General features: G+C 40.8%; 1 protein-coding gene across 8 annotated transcripts in view; it reads right to left on the minus strand.

The window, feature by feature from the left end:
- Positions 1-1,837: 1,837 nt before the first annotated feature.
- Positions 1,838-19,509, minus strand: part of ZDHHC9 (zinc finger DHHC-type palmitoyltransferase 9) — a 29,290-nt gene continuing 11,618 nt past the window's right edge. For 3 of the 8 annotated variants that reach the window (XM_070604759.1, XM_070604756.1, XM_070604761.1), the window contains 8 exons: positions 19,209-19,369; positions 15,102-15,260; positions 10,201-10,338; positions 9,243-9,291; positions 8,368-8,470; positions 7,474-7,577; positions 6,995-7,091; positions 1,838-3,374 (listed from right to left, as the gene is read on the minus strand). In XM_070604759.1, coding sequence (XP_070460860.1) covers positions 3,258-3,374; positions 6,995-7,091; positions 7,474-7,577; positions 8,368-8,470; positions 9,243-9,291; positions 10,201-10,338; positions 15,102-15,260; positions 19,209-19,369 — 928 coding nt within the window. In that variant the 3' untranslated portion in view covers positions 1,838-3,257. Of the gene's footprint in view, positions 3,375-6,994; positions 7,092-7,473; positions 7,578-8,367; positions 8,481-9,242; positions 9,292-10,200; positions 10,339-15,101; positions 15,261-19,208; positions 19,370-19,509 lie in introns of all 8 variants that reach the window. The other 5 variants (XM_070604757.1, XM_070604760.1, XM_070604764.1 and 2 more) reach the window with 3 other exon arrangements.

A 19,509-nucleotide genomic window follows, 5' to 3' on the forward strand; every position in this document is an offset into this window, starting at 1 on the left:
CAGAAGGGTACCAGACACAGGACAGGTCCCCCTCTCTGCCCCACTAGATTGAAGGCCCTCTCAAAGGAAGGGGGTCAAAAAGCAGGGGAGGGAGCCAGTCACTCACACTAGGCATAAGTAAAGAAATGAGGCAGAAGCACAAAGAAGCAGACACTCCTATATTTCTAAAACCATTGAATTCTCCTCTATCAATTGGCTTCCTCCCAAAAAGAAAGATTTCTTTATTAAGAAATACCAGAAAGTGAAAAACCCACCACACATACACATTTGTAGGCTCACACAAAGGTGCAGAGATTTACATATTAAATTGCATTTAAGTTAGAAAATAGATTTTAAAACAAACTATTTTTTTGCCCCAGAAGATAAAGAGATTTGGTCAGTAGGGAAAGGAGCCTTAGGGGTAAAGGCAGGAAGAATGGAATTGAGCTGCTATAGCATTAGAACCCACCTCTGCCCTGGAGAAAAATGCAAAGGGCGAGATGATGCTCTCTGCCAGGACAAGGAGGGCCCCAGAGCCAAATGGACACAAAGGAACAGCCCCAAATAGCCAAATTCCACCAGCCCTTAGAGGTTTTGGATGCTTGCTGACCATCCTGGCCTGAGAAAGGGAGGTGCATAGAAAACTTAAGGAATGGGGAGGAAGGGGAGAGGTGGAGAGAATGTCAACCATTTAAAAGAGCAAACAATTTAAGGCCTGTTCCCCTGGGAAGGAGCAATTCATCAATCTGCCCTTAGATCAGAATTCAGACGAGGGACAGTGCTTGCTGGTGCATGGTATGAACGGGACAGATCTTGAGGTCAAGATCTTAAATCCAGAAGATTTACAAAGAAAAAGAAAGAGGGCAGGGAGTATGAAAAAGTAGAAACTTTCAAAAAAAATCATTTCCTACTAGACATAAGGGATTATTGTTTTGACCTTTCACCTCAGAAAGAGAAAGCTTCTCTGACCAACCTAAAGGTCAGCAGAAGAATGGCTGAGGTAAGGTGAGGGAGGAGAGAAATCCGTGCTAAGCCGAGAGAGGAGATGGGCTGAGACAGGATGGGCTGAGAACTGACTAAAGAGGGTTCATCTGGGTGGCAGGTTAACTGGAACAATCTACTAACTTCCAAACTCTACAGGCTTGGCCTTGTTTTGAACTAACTAAAATCTAACCACAAGACAAAACTGAGCGAGCCAGAAAAAGAATGGGAAAGTAGAAGCAGATAAGAGAGGAATATGAGTCAGTCAGAGTCTTTCTCTCTCTCTTTCCCTCTCTCAGGATTGCTAAACTCAAATCCTGCTACAAGGAAAATAGGAAGATGTAGAAAGAAATCTGGGAGCAGCCAAATTTCATCAATTCAATTAACTGGGAAGAGTGAGAGAAGCTTTGGTAAGGAGTCTTGATTATAGCCATTTAAAAAGAAATATATACCATCACCTGTAAACGATCGCTAACAATATATTTCCAAGAGGAGGCCCTGATGAGTCTGCTTTAATAACCAAGACTCATTTGCACTTACTAGCACCCATCTGCATCAAGCAATATCCTAATAAAAACTTGTTCTCTTGAACAAATGTAACCCCCTGACCCTCCCAATCTTGCTAACACTGTAAATAGTCTTGACAATCCTTTCTTCATGGTCCAGAGTGAGGTAAACTTCAGCCCAGAACGTAGTATAGATCAGTGGAGAGTTTGGGAGCTCTCTCTACAACCCAAGGGTCTCCTGGAAAATGGAAGTATGGGTAGTAACAAGCAACCCCTTCAACCCCGACCCCTACTCCAAGCACACCCCCCAAAAGACATTCACACCTTCATGGGGGTTCTTGAAACGGAAGGGGGAAGGAGGAGGCAGGCAGTTTGCATTAGACACAGTTTAATCACCTTCAAATAGATTAAAAGTTCTGGTTTACACTTCCCCCCTCCCCATAAGTCATCCAGACAGGACCCTGGCTTAGAAAGAGAAAACACAGGTGCTCTAGGAAATATAGCCACATATAATACATAAATCTTCTTCCCTGAAATAGAGCAGGTCCTGAGCAGAGCTGACTGGAGGCCACAGCCCACCCCCAGGGTGAAGTGGCTCTGGGACTCTGCCGGTGGAAGTGCTGGAAGAGTGGGGCTTGGAGGAAGCCCCGGTGTGGTTACCAAGCCCAAGGTGGGCCAAGGCCTTGGAGTGGGTTTACCCGGGAGGGCAGCAGTGCTGGGCTTTCCCTCCTCATTCAGCCGAGGCCCAATGGAAGTACTAGTTAGCTTTTATTTCTTTTCTTTTTCGAGGGGACATAGGGGGAGAGGAGAGGAGAGGAGAGCCTCTCTGTGCCTTGCTTTCCCCATTTGTGCATTCAGGGCCTCTGTAGGCCTCACACAGGGAGTCTGAGGGGGTAGTGTTTAAGTGAGCACTCAGGCTTCCTGTGAGGAAAAGGAACCACCAAAGTGCAGACTTTTATTACTGCCATTCCTGCTCCTGAGAGCAAGAGTCAAAAGGAAAACAAAAGGGGCTAATGAGAAAGAAAGAGAGATGAGACAGAGTGCGAGGGGCTATGCTGTTGGCATCTCATAAACTCTTATTGAGAATGGCACAGGTATTAAAAGTTTACGGGTAGTCTACGAGAATGTAAATTGTTATCTCTACGGCAACTACTTACATATAGCTAATTGGAAAAGAGTGGGGCTTGGGTGTTAGAGAGCGGATGGGGGACAAAGGAGAAGCTACACGAATAAGCACAAGTGGAAGGTACCTGCCCCATTCCTGAAAGGATTTGCTGGCAATGTTGGCACTTTGTAGCCAGGAGACTCCTGCAAGCCCACTCTCCTTCCTCTTCAATTCTGAAGGCCCCAAGGATCCAGATAGGATTCCCTGGCCACAGTTCTCTGTGACTGCCTCTGGACTCATGACACGCAGCAGCTTGAGAGCAGTCTCAAGAATCGCTAATCACAGAATTAGACCAGTGACCCCAAGCAGGAGGGCTGGGATCTGGAGGGAAGAGAGAGGAGTCCAAGGAGACTCCATGGCTGAGGCCACGGAAAACCAGTGCCAGGGCCCAAGAGACCCATTTGTCCAGTTACCAGAGGTGACTGGCATCTTCTGCGACTGCCAATGGTCCAAAAACTAAAAAAAGCTTGCAGCAAGAAAATGCCAGTGTGCAGTTAGGTGAATAAAGACCAAAGAAAAATGGTAAAAGGGACAGCTTACTTCCTCTCTGTCTCAGGTTTATCTTCTCCCCTTAAATCTCTCACAGCCCTAATTAAACACAAACGAAAGTCTCTTCCATAGATAGGCTACTTCTCAGCTTCAGCCACCTCCTGCGGTGGCTCTGGGGGCTCTGGGGGTGGCATCTCTTCAGGAGTGCTGGTGTCCTCCGGTATCTCACTTGAGCTCAGATGTTCTGTTGGGACCTGAGAAGGAAAAGATATCAAATTCAATACAAAGCTCTTCCTTAAAATCCAAATGGAGATAATCCACAGACACTGAAATCCTCTGAACCCATCACCACACTGATGCTACAGATATGTAGCCACCAACACCAAACTCAGAACCAAGACCACACTACTGTCTTCTCAGCAGAATGCAACTGAAGCTTGAGTTCTATTCTTAACTGTCTGTTGTGGACAGATGTTTCCATTATTATTCGTGACAATAATAAAAGGGACCACAAATTATTACGGACACCACTCCCTCCTAACAAGGCCTGATCTAGCGGTTCTCAATCTTCTTTCTGCCCTGACGCACAGCTCACTAAACCAAAGAGGGTGGGGCGGCAAACTCTTCAGATAATATATGCGGTTTGAAAATGCCCCGAGTGATTCTCAATTACCACCCTTCTCCACATTCAACTGAGAATCGCTAACCTAGATTGTTATGATTTAAGACCAAATTCATCAGAAAAATGATATTCAAAATGATAATAATATATAAACATGAGCTTGCTGTACATTAGAAAAGAAAATTCAAAATTTAGGAAAGGCAAAGTAGAGAACCATTATCTACCTTACAAAAAGCATTCACTTAAAAGTAAGGATTCTATTTTGAAAGGAAGTTCAAATCTACTAAAAATCTATTAGAACTAATAAACAAGTTCAGCAAAGTTTCAGGATACAAGGTCAATATACAAAAATCAATTGTATTTCTATATACTCCCAATGAACAATCCGAAAATGAAATTAGGAAAATAATTTCATTTATAATAATATCAAAAATAATGAAATACTTAAGAATAAATGTAACAAAAGAAATGTAAAACTTACACAGATCTTCCTCAACTTACAACAGGGTTACATCCTGATAAACCTATCTATGTCAAAAATGCATGTGACACCTAACCTACGGAACATCCTAGCTTAGCCCAGCCTACCTTAAATGTGCTCAGACATCAGCCTACAGTTGGGCAAAATCACCTAACACAAAGCCTATTTTATAATACAGAGTTGAATATCTCATGTAATTTACTGAATACTGTACTGAAAGTGAAAAGCAGAATGGTTGTGTGGGCACAGAATGGTTGTCAGTGTATCGGTTGTTTACACTCATCATTGAGTGGCTGACTGGGAGCTGCAGCTCGGTGCCGCCACCCAGCATCATGAGACAGTATGTACATCGCTAGCCTGGGAAAAGACCAAACTTCAAAATTCAAAGTGCAGTTTCTACTGAATGCATATTGCTTTCGCACCACCATAAAATCGAAAAATTGTAAGTTGAGCAATCATAAGTTGGAGACTGTCTATACTCTGAAAACTACAAAACGTTGTTGAAAGAAACTAAAGAAGACCTAAATAAATGAAAAGACAGCCCATATTAACGGCTCAGAAGACTTGATCTGGTTAGGATGACAATACTCCCCAAATTGCTCCATAGATTCAACGTAATCCCCATCAAAATTCCAGCTGGCTTCTTTGCAGAAATTGACAAGCTGATCCTAAGATTCATGTGGAAATCGAGGGACCCAGAACAGCCAAAACAATGGAATAAATAAAGAATAAAGTCGGAGGACTCACACTTCCTAACTTCAAAACTTATTACAATGCTACAGTAACCAAGACAGTGTGATAGCGGCATAAGAATAGACATGTCGCTCAATGGAATAGGATTGCGAGTCCAGAAACAAACTCTCACACTTACAGTCAATTGATTTTTGACAAAAGTGCCGAGACAACTCAATGGAGAAAGAATAGTGTTTTCAACAAATGGTACTGAGACAAGTGGATATCCACATACAAAAGAAAGAATTTGAACCCTCTACCTCATACCATATATAAAAAATAATTCAAAATGGATCAAAGACCTAAATGTAATAGCTAAAACTATAAAACTCTTAGAAGAAGACAGAGGCATAAATATTCATGACCTTGGATTAGGCAACAGTTTCTTAGATCTGACAACAAAAGCACAAGCAACAAAATAAAAAAAAATAAATTGGACCACATCAATATGTAAACCTTTCGTGTTTCAAAGGACACCATCAAGAAAGTGAAAAAAAAACCTACAGAATGGGAGAAAATATTTTCAAATCATATATCTGAAAAGGGACTTACATAGATAATATATAAAGAGCTCTTATAATTCAACAATAAAAGAAACAAACAACTCAATTTAAAAATGGACAAAGGATCTGAACAGACATTTCTCCAAAGAAGATATACAAACAGCCAAAGAGTTAATGAGAAGACACTCAACATTAGTAGTCATCAGAGAAATGCAAATCAAAACCATAGTGAGATATCACTTTACCCCCACTAGGCTGGCTAGAATCAAAATGTCAGATAATAATAATAAATGTTGCCAAGGATGTGGAGAAATTGGAACTCTCATACACTACCAGTGGGGATGTAGAATGATGCAGCCACTTTGGAAAAGTCCAGCAGCTACTCAAAAGGTTAAACATAGGGTTACTATATGACCCAGCAATTTCACTCCCAGGTATATAGCCAAGAGATATGAAAACATATATGTCCACGAAAAAAACTTGTACACGAATGTTCATAGCAGCATTACTCATAAAAACCAAAAGGTAGAAACAACCCAAATGTCTACCAATTGATGAAGTGAATAAATAAAATGTGATCTACCAATATAATGGAATATTACTCAGCCATATAAAGGAATGAAGTATTGACGCACACTACAACATGAACGAACCTTGAAAAATATTATGCTATGTGAAAGAAGCCAGTCACAAAAGACCACATATTATATGATTCCATTTATATGAAATGTATAGAAGAGGTAAATCTACGGCAAAAGAAAGTAGATTACTAGTCAGGCTATAATAGATTAATGGGACTGAGAGACCTGGGGGGAATGGGAGAGTGACTGTTAATGCTACGGGGTTTTCTTGGGCGGGTAATGAACAGGTTTTACAATTGATTGTTGTAATGATTGCTTAACTCTGTGAATATACTACAAACCAGTGAATCATACATTTTAAATTGGTATTTTATGGTATGTGAATTACTGGCTCAGTAAAGCTACTATAAAAAAAGAAAGTTCAAATATCTGTTTAGGAACATACTTGATAAAGTACATCTCGAGCAGGACAGGTGGGAGAATTTCCCCAACATCTGCATATACCAGTGAGGAAGCCCCGTTCTCCCAAGTTAACCACCATCAACTCCAACCGGCTCCCCTGACCTCTGACCTCTATCATTGCTCCTGTAGAATTTTACGCTTCCCTCATCGAGGCACTTTTCACAACGTTAAGCAAGGGCTGGTCTTCTTATCTCTCATCCCCACTAGACAATGAGCTCCTGGAGAGCAGGGACATCATTTGCTTTGTCCACCAGTGTATCCCTAGCATCTGGCACAGTGGCTGGCACAGAATGTTGAAGAAATGACTAGATCTTAATCTTTCTGAAAGCCACAAAGCTCAAAAGGCAATGTCAAGGCAGAAGCAGAGGCAGGGAAGCTGGAGCGACTGGACACAAAATTGCCTAATTACATCTCTACAGTGTAAATGTAGCCTACACCCTCTATCACCAACTGAGTCTTAAAGTCTTAAAGCCTTAAAGTCAGGAATACTTACTGGGCTCTGTGGCAAGAGGCTGCTACTGGTCTCTTGAGTACTAGGAGGTCGACTTCCACTTTCCTCCAACGGCAAAACACCCCTTCGATCCAGCACACTGAAGGAGACAGGAGAGTTAATAAGGCGCTTTGCATTCACCCCTCCACCCACCCACCCGACCGAACTTTGCTGTGTGCTGGAAAACAGAAACCCGCCCTTTGGCAGGTTAGCCTGACCCTAGCACATGCCTCCTGTCTTCCATTCACTTTTTCTTCCACAAACCAAGGAACACCATATTTATCACGGAACAAACAATGAAATAAGAATGAAAGGTCCTCCCTTCAAAACAACCAGCCCGTGGTCTATGGTCCATGTAGATATGGCATCAAGGGACAACCCTGGGAAGACCTATTTGACACCAAGAGGCCACATTCAGTAGAATGCATCAGACCAGGTAACAAGATCGCAAGAGTTCCAGAACCTTCTAGTCCCCTGAGTACCTGGGGGGCAAGGGGCCACACAGCACTTCACAGCAGTTCTTCACAATGTTGCCATGGCTGTAGGGATTCTGGACACGATTCTTCCCTGTCCACGAGCCTTTGATCTGCAAGATAAAAGCCAGGGCTTAAATTAAACAGTATGTTGAAGAAATACATGCAGCGTGGGAAGATGAAAAAGTTCTGGAGATAGATGGCGGGGATGGTTGCACAACAACGTGAATGTACTAATGCCACTGAATGGTACACTTAAAAAATGGTTAAGATGGTACATTTTATGTTACATGTATTTTACCACAATAGAAAGAAAATAAATACATGCATAGCCATGGAAAAATATTCATGATAGAGTGAAAAATGCAAGTAACTAAACAGTATGTATTATTTTCTTTTAAAAATATGTAGATATTCACATAAACAAACATGGGAACAAATCTAGACAAGTCTAGAAGACTATAAATCACACCATTAACAATGGTGATGCCTAGGAGGTAAAGTCACAGGGACTTATACGTTATTTTTTGTTCATCAGTATTTTCTGATTTTCTACAATGAATATGGATTAATTGGTAACTTTTTAAAAGCAAGGATTTATTCAGTGCAACTATCCTTCCCCATTCCAAATCCAGAGGCACCAATTAGCCGGTAAGGATCCATCAATAGCTGAAGACCTTGCACTCACCCAACCATTCAACCTCTTCCTAATTCCCCACAGGCATTTGGCTGCAAACAAAGCAGTCGGCTTTCTCTTCCACGCATTGGATTTAACAATCTCCCACACCAGGTTCCTGCCTGCCTTGACCTCCCAGACCCTGGAGACTCAGTTCTCTAGCAGGTAAAGAGAGAATGGGCTTTGGGAGCAGAACACTTGACGAGGAGAAGGGAAAGTTGACTCACGTCTTCATTGGTTGTCTGGTTGAGAGCCACGAGGAAAGTATGAAATCCAGTCAGTCCCACGACGGACCAGAGTGTGAAGAAGCAAATGAGTACTTCTAGAACAGTGAGGTGATGTTAAGGACTGTTGGAGAAGCCACACCAGGGGACTCAACACCTCAGTCCATACTCATGGCACCAGTTACGCCATGTTTACCTCTTAGAACTTACATCACAAACGGCCAAGAAGCCATATGTAACAACAGATGAATCCTAAACTTGCTGGATATACCCCTTATGGAAGGTAAAGGACTCCTGTTTATTCACTACGAGTAGCTGTCTAACATCGCTAGTGCACTGAAGTGCTTGTCTGTTTATTCCTCATTAGCTCTTCGAAGGGGATTTTCAGGAGGGGCCCAAAGCTAAACAAAGCCAAACATCACTGCCAATGGAAAACCCATCAAAAATACACTTTAAAAATGAAAAATTGGTGGGGAAAAAAACAGGATGTGATTTATAAATATCCCATCTGAATCTTCTTTTCAGAAATGTAACTGCTATACAAAATAAGGCTTAGCTGTAACAGAAAGGTGGGGCTTCCGCTAAGTGACATAAGAGGTGTATTGAGGCAAAGCCAGCCCGCTAGAGGAGGCGGGCTGAGCCTGGGATCAGACTGACGTGGGAGGGAGGCAGTAGGCAAGGGGGTGAGGGAAAGACCTCCCCTGAAGCCCTGGCCATCTTCCACTCTGCTTGCTACCACTAAGATCACATTTCTTTATTTTAGAATTTGGCACTCTCTGATGTCTGAAAACTGAGACGGTGGGAGAACTGCAGAGAGAAAGCACGCTGGAAAGTAGCTAAAGAGGGCTTCACAGGGACGTACTGCCAGGGGAGGATATGTTCCAGGAGTTTCTTTCAACGTCTCCAGGAAGCCAATTTTCAAGGATTCTGTGAAATTGGGAGGAGTAAAGAAAAAATTAGTGACTTTAGTAAAAAATGCACACTTATCCTTTACCTACTCACTTCTTTCCCTCTCTACCCCTCGTTACAAGGTGGCAAAAGATAAACCCTCAGGCAGGCAGGGGACTCACCTGCAAGCCGGCAGTCTCCCGACTAAAGGGCTCACATTTGCAGTGCAGGACCCAGCACTGGACTAGAGAGTTGGGCAAAAGCCAAGCATCCGGCTCCCTTCCTTTTTTCTTAGCCCTCAACTACGGACACGGTTCATAGTCATTCACAGACAAAAGAAATAAAAAATACCCAAGAAAAATCCTCTCTCCTCACCAATCCGTGTCCCTCCCTTCTTCAAAATCCAGCTGAGAACTCATCTCTTCCCAGGAAGCTGTCATGATCGAGACCACTCCTTCAACTCCACATCCCATCTGCCCATAGGCTGATGTATGTGTGTGTGCACGTGCACACATGAAGGTGTATATTTTCTATCTCCCAAAGTAAACCATGAGCTACTAAAAGGAATTTCTCTAGTGTAACCTTCTACCACCTGGCACAGAGAAGGTCTCCCAAGGCATACGAGAGGATGCATACAGCAAAACACATCCCCAACCTTTGGGATCACCTCAGAAATGCCTACTACTCTGGGTACAGACCAGTAATTACGGCCCCATCCCCAGCAGAGGGCCAGTGAGAAGGCCAACACAGGTGGTGAATACTGATTGGCGTGAGCTGAGGTCTGGAGCCTCCTCATGAGCAGATAGTAGTGCTCATTTCTAACTGTTTCTAAGGTTCTTTTGAATGGTAAAGTCCCACCAGGACACCCAACCACTCCCCTAAGCTGTCCTCAAGTCTTCTCCTATCCCAACCCCCACTCCAACAGCAGACACTGCCCTGCATACTCACTGAGGGCCACATAGACAATGTTGAAGGCGAACACATAGATCGTGAGGAGGGACAGAGAAAGGATGAAGAGGTAGAAGTAGCGGTAGTTCCTCTTCCCAACACAATTGCCCACCCAGGGGCAGTGATGGTCGAAGCGCTCTGCGGGAGAGAGAGAGAGTCCAGTGCCAAAGCCTCCAAAACGAAGCGCAGCCGCCATCCACGCAATGCCTAAGTCAAAGACCCGGGATCGCCGCCTATTTCCATTGTAAAACACGTGCTTTCTATTTTTCACTTTTTCACAAAGATTTCGTAGCCATCTCATTTGATCCTCACAATCACCCTGGAAGTTGGGCAAAAGAAGATATTCTCTTCCCCATTTTACAGATGAGGAAACTGAGATACCAAGAAGTGACGTGATCTGTCTCACAGCCAGTGAACAGCAATGACCTTGCTTTTCCAAAGAAAAATCTTAGTAGGTGGGCCTACAACATTCAGGAAGAACAAAGAGATGAAAATAGCCAAAGAAATTTTGAAAAATGAGTAGTGTGGTTTTTCTTAACCTCCAGTTAGTAAAAAATTATAGAACTCTGATACTTAAAACGGTGTGGCACAGCTCAATGGAATGGAAAGCACTCAGAAACAGACTCTGGAATGTATGAGAATTTACTCTCTAACAAAGGCAGCATTACAAAATCAGTGGTGAAAGGAAGTCACTATTCTATAAGCAACTCTGAGACAATTGGCTATTGGGCAGAAAATAAGGTTAATTTTTTTCCCCTCGCACTATTTATCAAAATTAATTCCAGATGAATTAAAGAGTTCAATGTAAAAACAAAGTGAGACCATAAAATAATTATAAAGAATAGATGAATATTTATGGAGAAGGACTTTCTAAGCATAAAAGTAATGGAAGAAAACACAGATGACAAGGAAAAACATATTTGACTCCATAAACTTTAAAACACATTTTATATATGTTAAAAATTACTATAAAGAAAATTAAAGAGGACCAAAAAAAAACAATGGCAATGCAAATTTTGTACCTTAGTATATGAGAAGTCCTTACAAATCAATAACAAAATACAAATAGTCCTTCAAGAAAATAGCCAAAAGGCAAAAATAGGCAGTCAATAAATATCATATAAACATATATTTAATTGTTTTCAGATTTACTAATGATTCAGCGCAATACCAGTACAACAATATGACACTTTTTTGCCTATCAAAATAAGAATACAAAAAATATCCAATACTAGTGAGAACAGGGTAAAAGGGCCCCTCTAATATAGTGTTTGTGGGAGCATAAATTGAGAGAACTTTTCTGGAAAGCAATTTGGCAGTATGTATCAAAAGCCTTTATAATGCTCACACTCCTTTGGCAGAATAAATCTATTTTCAGTAATTTCTCATAAGGAAATAGAGATGTGACAAATTTAAGTTCAGTAACGTTTTACTGTTTATTGTCGTAAAATACATATAACATACAATTTGCCATTTTAACCATTTTGAAGTGTACAATTCAGTGGCAACCAATGTCGTGCAACCACCACCACTACCTATTTCCACAAACTTTCATCTCCCCCAAACAGAAACTCTGTACCCATTAAACAGTAACTCTCCATTTTCCCCTTCCCCAACCCCCGCTAACCTCGAATCTTCTTTCTATCTCTATGAATTTGCCTATTCTAGATATTTCATATAAGTGGAATCATACCATATTGGTCATTTTGTGTCTAGCTTCCTTCACTTAGCATCATGTTTTCAAGGTTTACCCATGTTGTAGCATGCATCAGCACTTCCTTCCTCCTTACGATTGAGTAACATTCCATCGTATGGATATACCACATTTGTTTATCCATTCATCTGTTGATGGACACTGGATTGTTTCCATTTCTTGGCTATTGTGAACAATGCTGCTATGAACACTGACGTACAAGTATGTTTGAGTCTTTGTTTTCAATGTTTTTTGGTATTATTATGGGCAGAATTGTGCCCCACCCCCCAAAAGAAAATTCGTATATTGAAGCCCTAACTTCCAATGTGACTTTATTTGGAGACAGGGCCCCTAAGGAGGGAACTAAGGTTGAATAATGTCATAAGGGTGGGGCCCTAATCCAATAAGACTGGTATCCTTACAAGAAGAGGAAGAGACACCCGGAGTGCACAGGCACAGAGAAAAAAACATGTGAAGACATAGCAAGAAGATGGCCACCTGCAAGCCAGAGAGAGAGGCCTCACCAGAAATCAACCCTGGGGCACCTTCATGTTGGACTTCTAATCTCCAGAACTGCGAGAGAATAAATGTCTGTTATTTAAGCCCCCCAGTCTGCGGTGTTTTGTTATGGCAGCCCTAGCAGGCTAATTAATACAGGGATATGCCCACGAGTGGAATTGCTGGGTCATATGATAATTCTACGTTTAACTTTTTGAGGAACCACCAAACTGTTTTCCACAGTGGCTGCACCATTTTACACTCAAACCAGAAATGTACGAAGGTTCCAGTTTTGCCACATCCTTAAATTTAATAATTTTGATTGCAGTGTTATAATAATGAATGAAATGTAATAATGAATAATATCTAATGACAGGAGACTACCTAAATAAACTAGAATATAGCCATATGATGGATTATGGAGTCATTAAAAAAACATTTATTAAAGACGTAGAAAAATGCCCAGGATATAATGTTAAGCAGCAAAGGCAGGACTAAAAACTCTGTCATGTGTGATTGAATTTCACAAACAAGAGAGAGATTGAAAGGAAATACAGTAAAATGGAGAGTGAGTTTGGGATTAAATTTTATTTACACTTTTGGTACTTCCCATATTTTCTACAATGAACACGTGAAATGAACCAAAAACACGAAGAATACATCATTTTTGAAGAACACTGAGCTGTACTGTCAAAAAATATTGGTGTGTACTGGTCAAAAAATAAGGCTGTGAGAATGGTATATCTCCTCATCAAACGGCTACAATATATCTTTTTATAAAAGGGAAGGAAGATGTAGAGAAGAATGAGATGTCCAAGTGGTTAATGTCTGGATCAAGAATCATAAATATAGCCTTACTTTAAGCAAATGCGCCACGTAAAAACATCAGAAAATGCAGATTTATACAGATACATTTTTACTGTATTTTAAATCACACTTCTTTCTGGTAATACAAGTAATACATGCTCATTGTAGAAAACTTGAAAAAAATTTTTTAAATGAAAGGAACAAAATCACTCATAAACCCACAACCTATAGATAACCAACTATAAACGTTCTGGAGTATCTCCTTGCATATTTCTCTATACATACTTACATTGTTTTAAACGTGTAACTGAGATCACACTATATGTAAATATAGCCTATCTTCTGTTTCATTTCATTTAGCTTCCTGGAATGAACTTTTCCCATAAAATTCTATTGTACGAATGTCCCACAACTTTTTTGACCACTTATCTACTGGTGGACAATCAGGCTCTTTCTTATTTTTCATTATTATAATAATCCTAGGATAAATATTTCCATACATAAATCTTTTTACCACATCCCTGATTATTTTCTTGGGGCAGATTTCTAGAAACGGCATCACTGGCATCAAAGGGTAGACATGCTTTAGGGCTTTTATGAATCCTGCTAGGTTACCTTCCCAAAAGTTTGTTCCAATTTACCCTCCTATCAGCTGTGTAGGACTAAGTATTATCAGGCTTTCCTTGCTCCTTTTCTAGATTAAAAAAGATCTTGTTCTAATTTTTATTTCTTTGATTTTTAGTAGAGATAAATATTTCTTTCATGCTAACTAACTAATTGCATTTCCTATTTTATCTGCTGTGCATACTTCTACTGGAAAGTTAGTGCTTCCTTTTTTAAAATCAATTTATATGAGTTATTTATATTTAAGAATATTACTAAGGAGCGGGGATTCTTTATGAAAACCTTTACATCAGACCTTCTTAAAAAATCAAGTTTCCTGGCTCATTTAAAATGAGTTTCAATTTATAGAAATTCTATCTACATATAGCTTCTTACCATATAAAGTAAGATCTATCTTCCCAACCTTTGCCTAAAGAATTGGCTAATAAGAGGAAAGCAGTGTACTCAGGCTCCATGGCATATATAAAGAAAGCTGGAAGTAAGCCCACTGATAACATAAGGAGTTGCACACATATGCCTATCGACAGACATATTTACTGCCTGTCTCTTATCTTTCCCAGGGTTCAGCACACACTAGGCAGTGATTACAACTAAGCCACACATACGCCGATAGAAGCACAGACCCATGTATTATGCACACATACACCTGCCCCCCTTGTGGCACCAGCAACAGCAGAAGAGGCAATGAGGGTTCTGGAATCAGATCTGTTCCAGCTTCATCTCATCCTAATTATATGAACCTACACAAAGGTGCTTCACCTATTTCCTCATCTGTAAAATGGGGATGATACCTGTCATACGGGGTTCTTATGAGTCTTAAATGAGAGAAAGGGAAAGTACTTAGCACAGTGCCTAGCATATAGTAGGAACTCAATAAATGCTAGCGACTCTCTTCTGGGAACACAACTTCTTACACAGCCCTCCCTTCCCCGCTGCTGCCCTCCAGTGGACTAGGGCTCTCCTCTCCCTGTGGAAGGGATCCAGTAGAGCAAAGTCTAGATTTGAGAAACAGGTAAAGTTTATGTCTCCATTTACCAAAAAGCTGTTATTTTTTCCATTTTAGCCTAGACGATATTTAAATTAAGATTTGATCTACAGAAGTACAGCTAATTTACAGTTGTTTGGAAGCTTTTTCCCTTTCCTTTTGTAACTAAATCTAGCTTGTTTCCTATCTAAAGTTATCTTCCCACTCCTACTGATTTTTCCAGAGAAAAATCCCCCTGCCTCTCCTCTTCAACTCAGCCTTTCCCTCAGGCAAAGTCCCTTTGGTTTTACTCACCTACACAGTTGTCACAGATGCTGCAATGGGAGGCCCGGGGAGGCCGGAAGATCTTGCATGTATAACAGTATTTTAGCTTCACAATCTGGTTGTTTATCTGGAAATTCTTGATACGAGGGGGTGGTCGCTGGCCCTGGGGCACGGCACCATTGGTAGCTTCTGTAGATCAGTAGAGACAGTTAATATCCCCATCAGCCATTATTTGAGCTCAAGAGTCTCACCACCTCTCCAAAAGCAATGGGAGTAATCAAAGGTGCCCTAGGCCCACTGTCTTCTCCAGACTAGCATTTCCAGACTAGATTCTCAACATCAGAGTGTCCCCCCAAAACTCTACTGAGTGCCATGCAATTCTTTTGTGTACATGTCAAAAAATGTTTCTTCAAGTTTGGGGGCTGATTACAAAGAAAAACATTCATAAAAGAAAAAATAAAAATGGCTAAAAAACATATGAAAACATCCAACTTCACTAATAATCGAAGAAATAAAAACTGACACAAAGACACCATGTCCACCTACTATATCAACGAATATTAAACACAACAAGAATAGTCAGTGTTGGCAGGGATGAAAAGGTATTTTTATACATTACAGTAAGCAATATGGTAGTGGCTACCAAAATCTTAAATGTGTGTATTTTTTGACCCAGCAATTCTACTTCTAGGAACTTATCAAAATTATAAAGAGATAGGGCCAGCCCAGTGGTGTAGTGGTTTAGCTTGTGTAGTGGCCACTTCGGTGGCCAGGGGTTCACACATTCAGATCCTGGGCGTGGACCTACACATTGCTCATCAAGCCATGTTGTGGTGATGTCCCACATAAAAAAAAATAGAGGAAGATTGTCACAGATGTTAGCTCAGTGACGATCTTCCTCATCAAAAAAAAAATTACAAAGAGATGTACAAAAGATGTTGACCCAAGGATATTTGTCATAGAGTCTCTTTTAACAGTGAAAAACTGAAAGTAACCTCAATGTCACAATAGGAGGTTGGTTAAAGTAAATTATGATGCATGCACGGGATGGAATATTATGTGACCACTTAAAATGATGCAGACGAGCAACTGACAACACAGGAAAATATTCAAAATATACTGCAAAATAAAAAGGCATGCTAAAAAGCAACATGTATAAAAGGATATTATCTTGCAAAAATAAAATATATGCATGAAAAAAGACTTGTAATACTTATAATCAGAAAAACAATTATTTAAAAATAAGAGTAGTATACGCTTATTGTAAAAAATTTGGAAAGAAACAGGAAACATAAATAAGAAAAAGTAAAAATCACTGACAATCTCTCAACTTAGGGATATTCATGCATTTTGGTGCATTTCTTTCTATCGCCTCTTGACAGATAAACAAACATTCATGATTTTTTAAAATTTGAGGTCATATTATAAGTACAATTTTGTATCCCGTATTTTCCACTTAACATTATATGGTGAATATTCTTCCACAGTTGTCAATTTTTTTCTGAAAACATCAGTATTGGCAATATAATATTCCATCATATGCATGTATTTTAATTTATTTAATCATTCCATATTGGTGGCATTTAAGTTGCCTATGGTTTTTACTATTTAAACAATGCTGCATGCAAAAACTCAAAATATTACAGATAAAGCTTAAACTCTTTTGATCGCCACCCCAATCCCCATGCCCTCCTCCCTTCCTCAAGAATATAGTCATGTGTTAAATTAATTTCCAAAATAGAAAGAAAGAAGAAAAGCATGTTGAAGTTTGAGCAGTAATATATGAAGTTGCTGGCATTAAAATAGCTGGCCCATATTAAAAGGAAAAAGAAAAAATGATGCACTAAAAATCCTTCTACAGTAATTTGTGTAAATCTTTGCTTATTCCCTTTAGCTAAACCCTGAGAGAAGTGGAATTACTGAGTCAAAGGGTATGAACCCCTCCAGCCCATATTACTTATTGTCAAACTGCTTCCCAGACAGATCGTATCAACTTGCACGCCCGCTCATCTGCAGCATAGAAGAGTGCCTGTCTCGTTGCACCCTCGTTGTGCAGGATAATTCTAAAAACAGAATATTTTTTCAATTCACTTTGATTTTAAAAATATCTGCCATATGGAACTTTTTTCCTTTTTTTGCCGAGTGGGGTGGATGCTGTGAAATCAAACAATAACAGTGTGTCACAAGGCTTAAGAGGATGGGGATAGCTATTCATTAGAGGATGATATAAGTACCAAATGCCACCTTAATATTTCTTTGCACATGCTTTCCATGAGGGCATCCGGGAGACAGAGTTCATGGTTCATCCTCCCCATGAGGCGCTAGGATGCAAGGGAATCACAGGTCTTCTTTCCTCCACCCCGCCCAGCCCCCACTCACAGCATACCCAGTACAGGGCTGGATGCAAATTGACAAAAACTTGCTAACATAAACAAACATACGAACTCAAGAAGGCACTCTTCTATTGAAAGAAACATGGTAAATGCAGAGGTCTCAACGTGACAGCTCAAGCCTGGGCCCCAGGCCCAGTGATTTGGCAAAACAGAGCTAACCTTGCTAACAACCGGCTGTTAGACGCAAAAGACAAGTCAAGGCACTGCCTTGACCATCAGTTTCCCCATATGTGAATGGAAAGGGAATGATAAATAAAAGAATGACCCAGATGGAGCAAACGCGGCACTCACAACTCTCCCTCCCTATCTTGCTCCTAACTACCCCAGGTCTCCCCCGAACTCTAGCTGCGCCAACACACCTCACCTCTGCTTTCTTCCCACCATTCCCACCCTCACCTCATCCCTAAGTAGTTTGAGCCCAGATGTGTACAAACCTATGTCCCCTTAGCTCAACTATAACAGGCCAGAATTTTTGAAAAAGAAATTCACTGAGAAGCTGGAGAGAGACACAGCTAAAATGAACAAAAGAAATACAAAAGCTTGGAAGCTTTTAAAGCACCCTAAAAGAGTATCAAATCGACACATTGTACACAATTACACAATGTTATATGTCAATTACATTTCAATAAAACTGGAGGAAAAAAGGAAATCAAGTAGAAATGGGAGAAAACATTTCATTGATGATAGCATGCATATAAACATTAGGAATAAATTCAATATGAGAAGTATGGAAACTAGATAAAGACAACTATAAAAATTTTATTAAGGGGCATAAAATTTAATCTGAAAATATAGAAAGACATACTATTTTCTTAGATAGGCAGACGTTATTATAAAAATGTAAATTCTCTCAAAAATAATATATAAATAGGTTTGTGTGTTTTTAATTAAAGTAATATTAAAATCTAAAAAACAAAAAAACACCCTAAAAGAACTAAAGGCTACCCACAGATTGGTGTTCCACTGGGCCAGCTTTGAGGGTTACAAGTCCTGGGTCCCTCTCTTCCACTCTATCTGGTTGAAGGCTGACTCAAGCTACTGGGGTGCAGGACTCGAGAACAGTTTAGGCAGGCACTGCTGTTGGGTCTGGTGGGCTCCCAGACCCTGCAAATACTGGCATCATAGCCTTCCTTGCCAGTGCAAGCTCCCAGGATACCCCCTCCTCCAGTCCTGGGATGTTCTGCTTCAATCCATGAAGCCACCCTGGCTCCTGGGTAGTGTAGCACTCTACCTCTGTCCCAAAGAGTCCTACCCCGAGCTGCAGACTGCACTGTCATGAACCTGTACCTGCTTCCTTCACCATTCCTAGAATTCTCAATGGTTCCTGGCACCACAGCTGTCCCCCTCACCTTGTGTATTCCCCTAAAGCAGGAATTCTTGCTCAGGGGCCCATGAGTATGTTTCATAAGATCTATGAATCCCTGAAATTACATTCAAAATCGTATGTATGTGCATGCATATAAAAATATTTTTATGAAGAGACAGTTACAGCTTTCATCAGGACCTTGGTAACAAATCCCTCCTGAAATGCAACCCAACACACAGAGGAATGACGCATATGACTTTCGAGTCTTGCTACACCCGCCTTACCAAACTGACAGAGTGGTCGTGACCCCAGATTCAGGATCTCAGAGGGAAAAGGCTAGAAGTGATTCTTCATCTGCAACTATTCTCATGATTCCAGTCCCTTACTGATTAAAGCCACCCACTGCACGGAGTCTCGCCAACTGGTTGGAAAACTTACCTATCTCCATTTCTATGAAAGCTGCTTCATCTGGTAGGGCCCGAGGGATCACTCCAGGGTCACTGAAGCTGGTCCTCAACAGTGTAGCCATGGAGAAAAGGAAGAGCATGGCAGCAAACACAGGGATGGCAGGAGATAGCTGGACAGCCAGGTAGCGGCATCTGAAGCAAGCAGGCAATTGAACATTTAGTAATACCTACCCTACATTGACCCCAAATTGTTACCCATGTGTCAATCTGGTCTCCACAACAAAATCAGCAGTACCTCGAGGGCAGGGACCATGCTTTTACTTCTCTTGAAC

Source organism: Equus przewalskii, chromosome X (assembly GCF_037783145.1).
Source record: "Equus przewalskii isolate Varuska chromosome X, EquPr2, whole genome shotgun sequence".
Classification (NCBI taxonomy): Eukaryota; Metazoa; Chordata; class Mammalia; order Perissodactyla; family Equidae; genus Equus; species Equus przewalskii.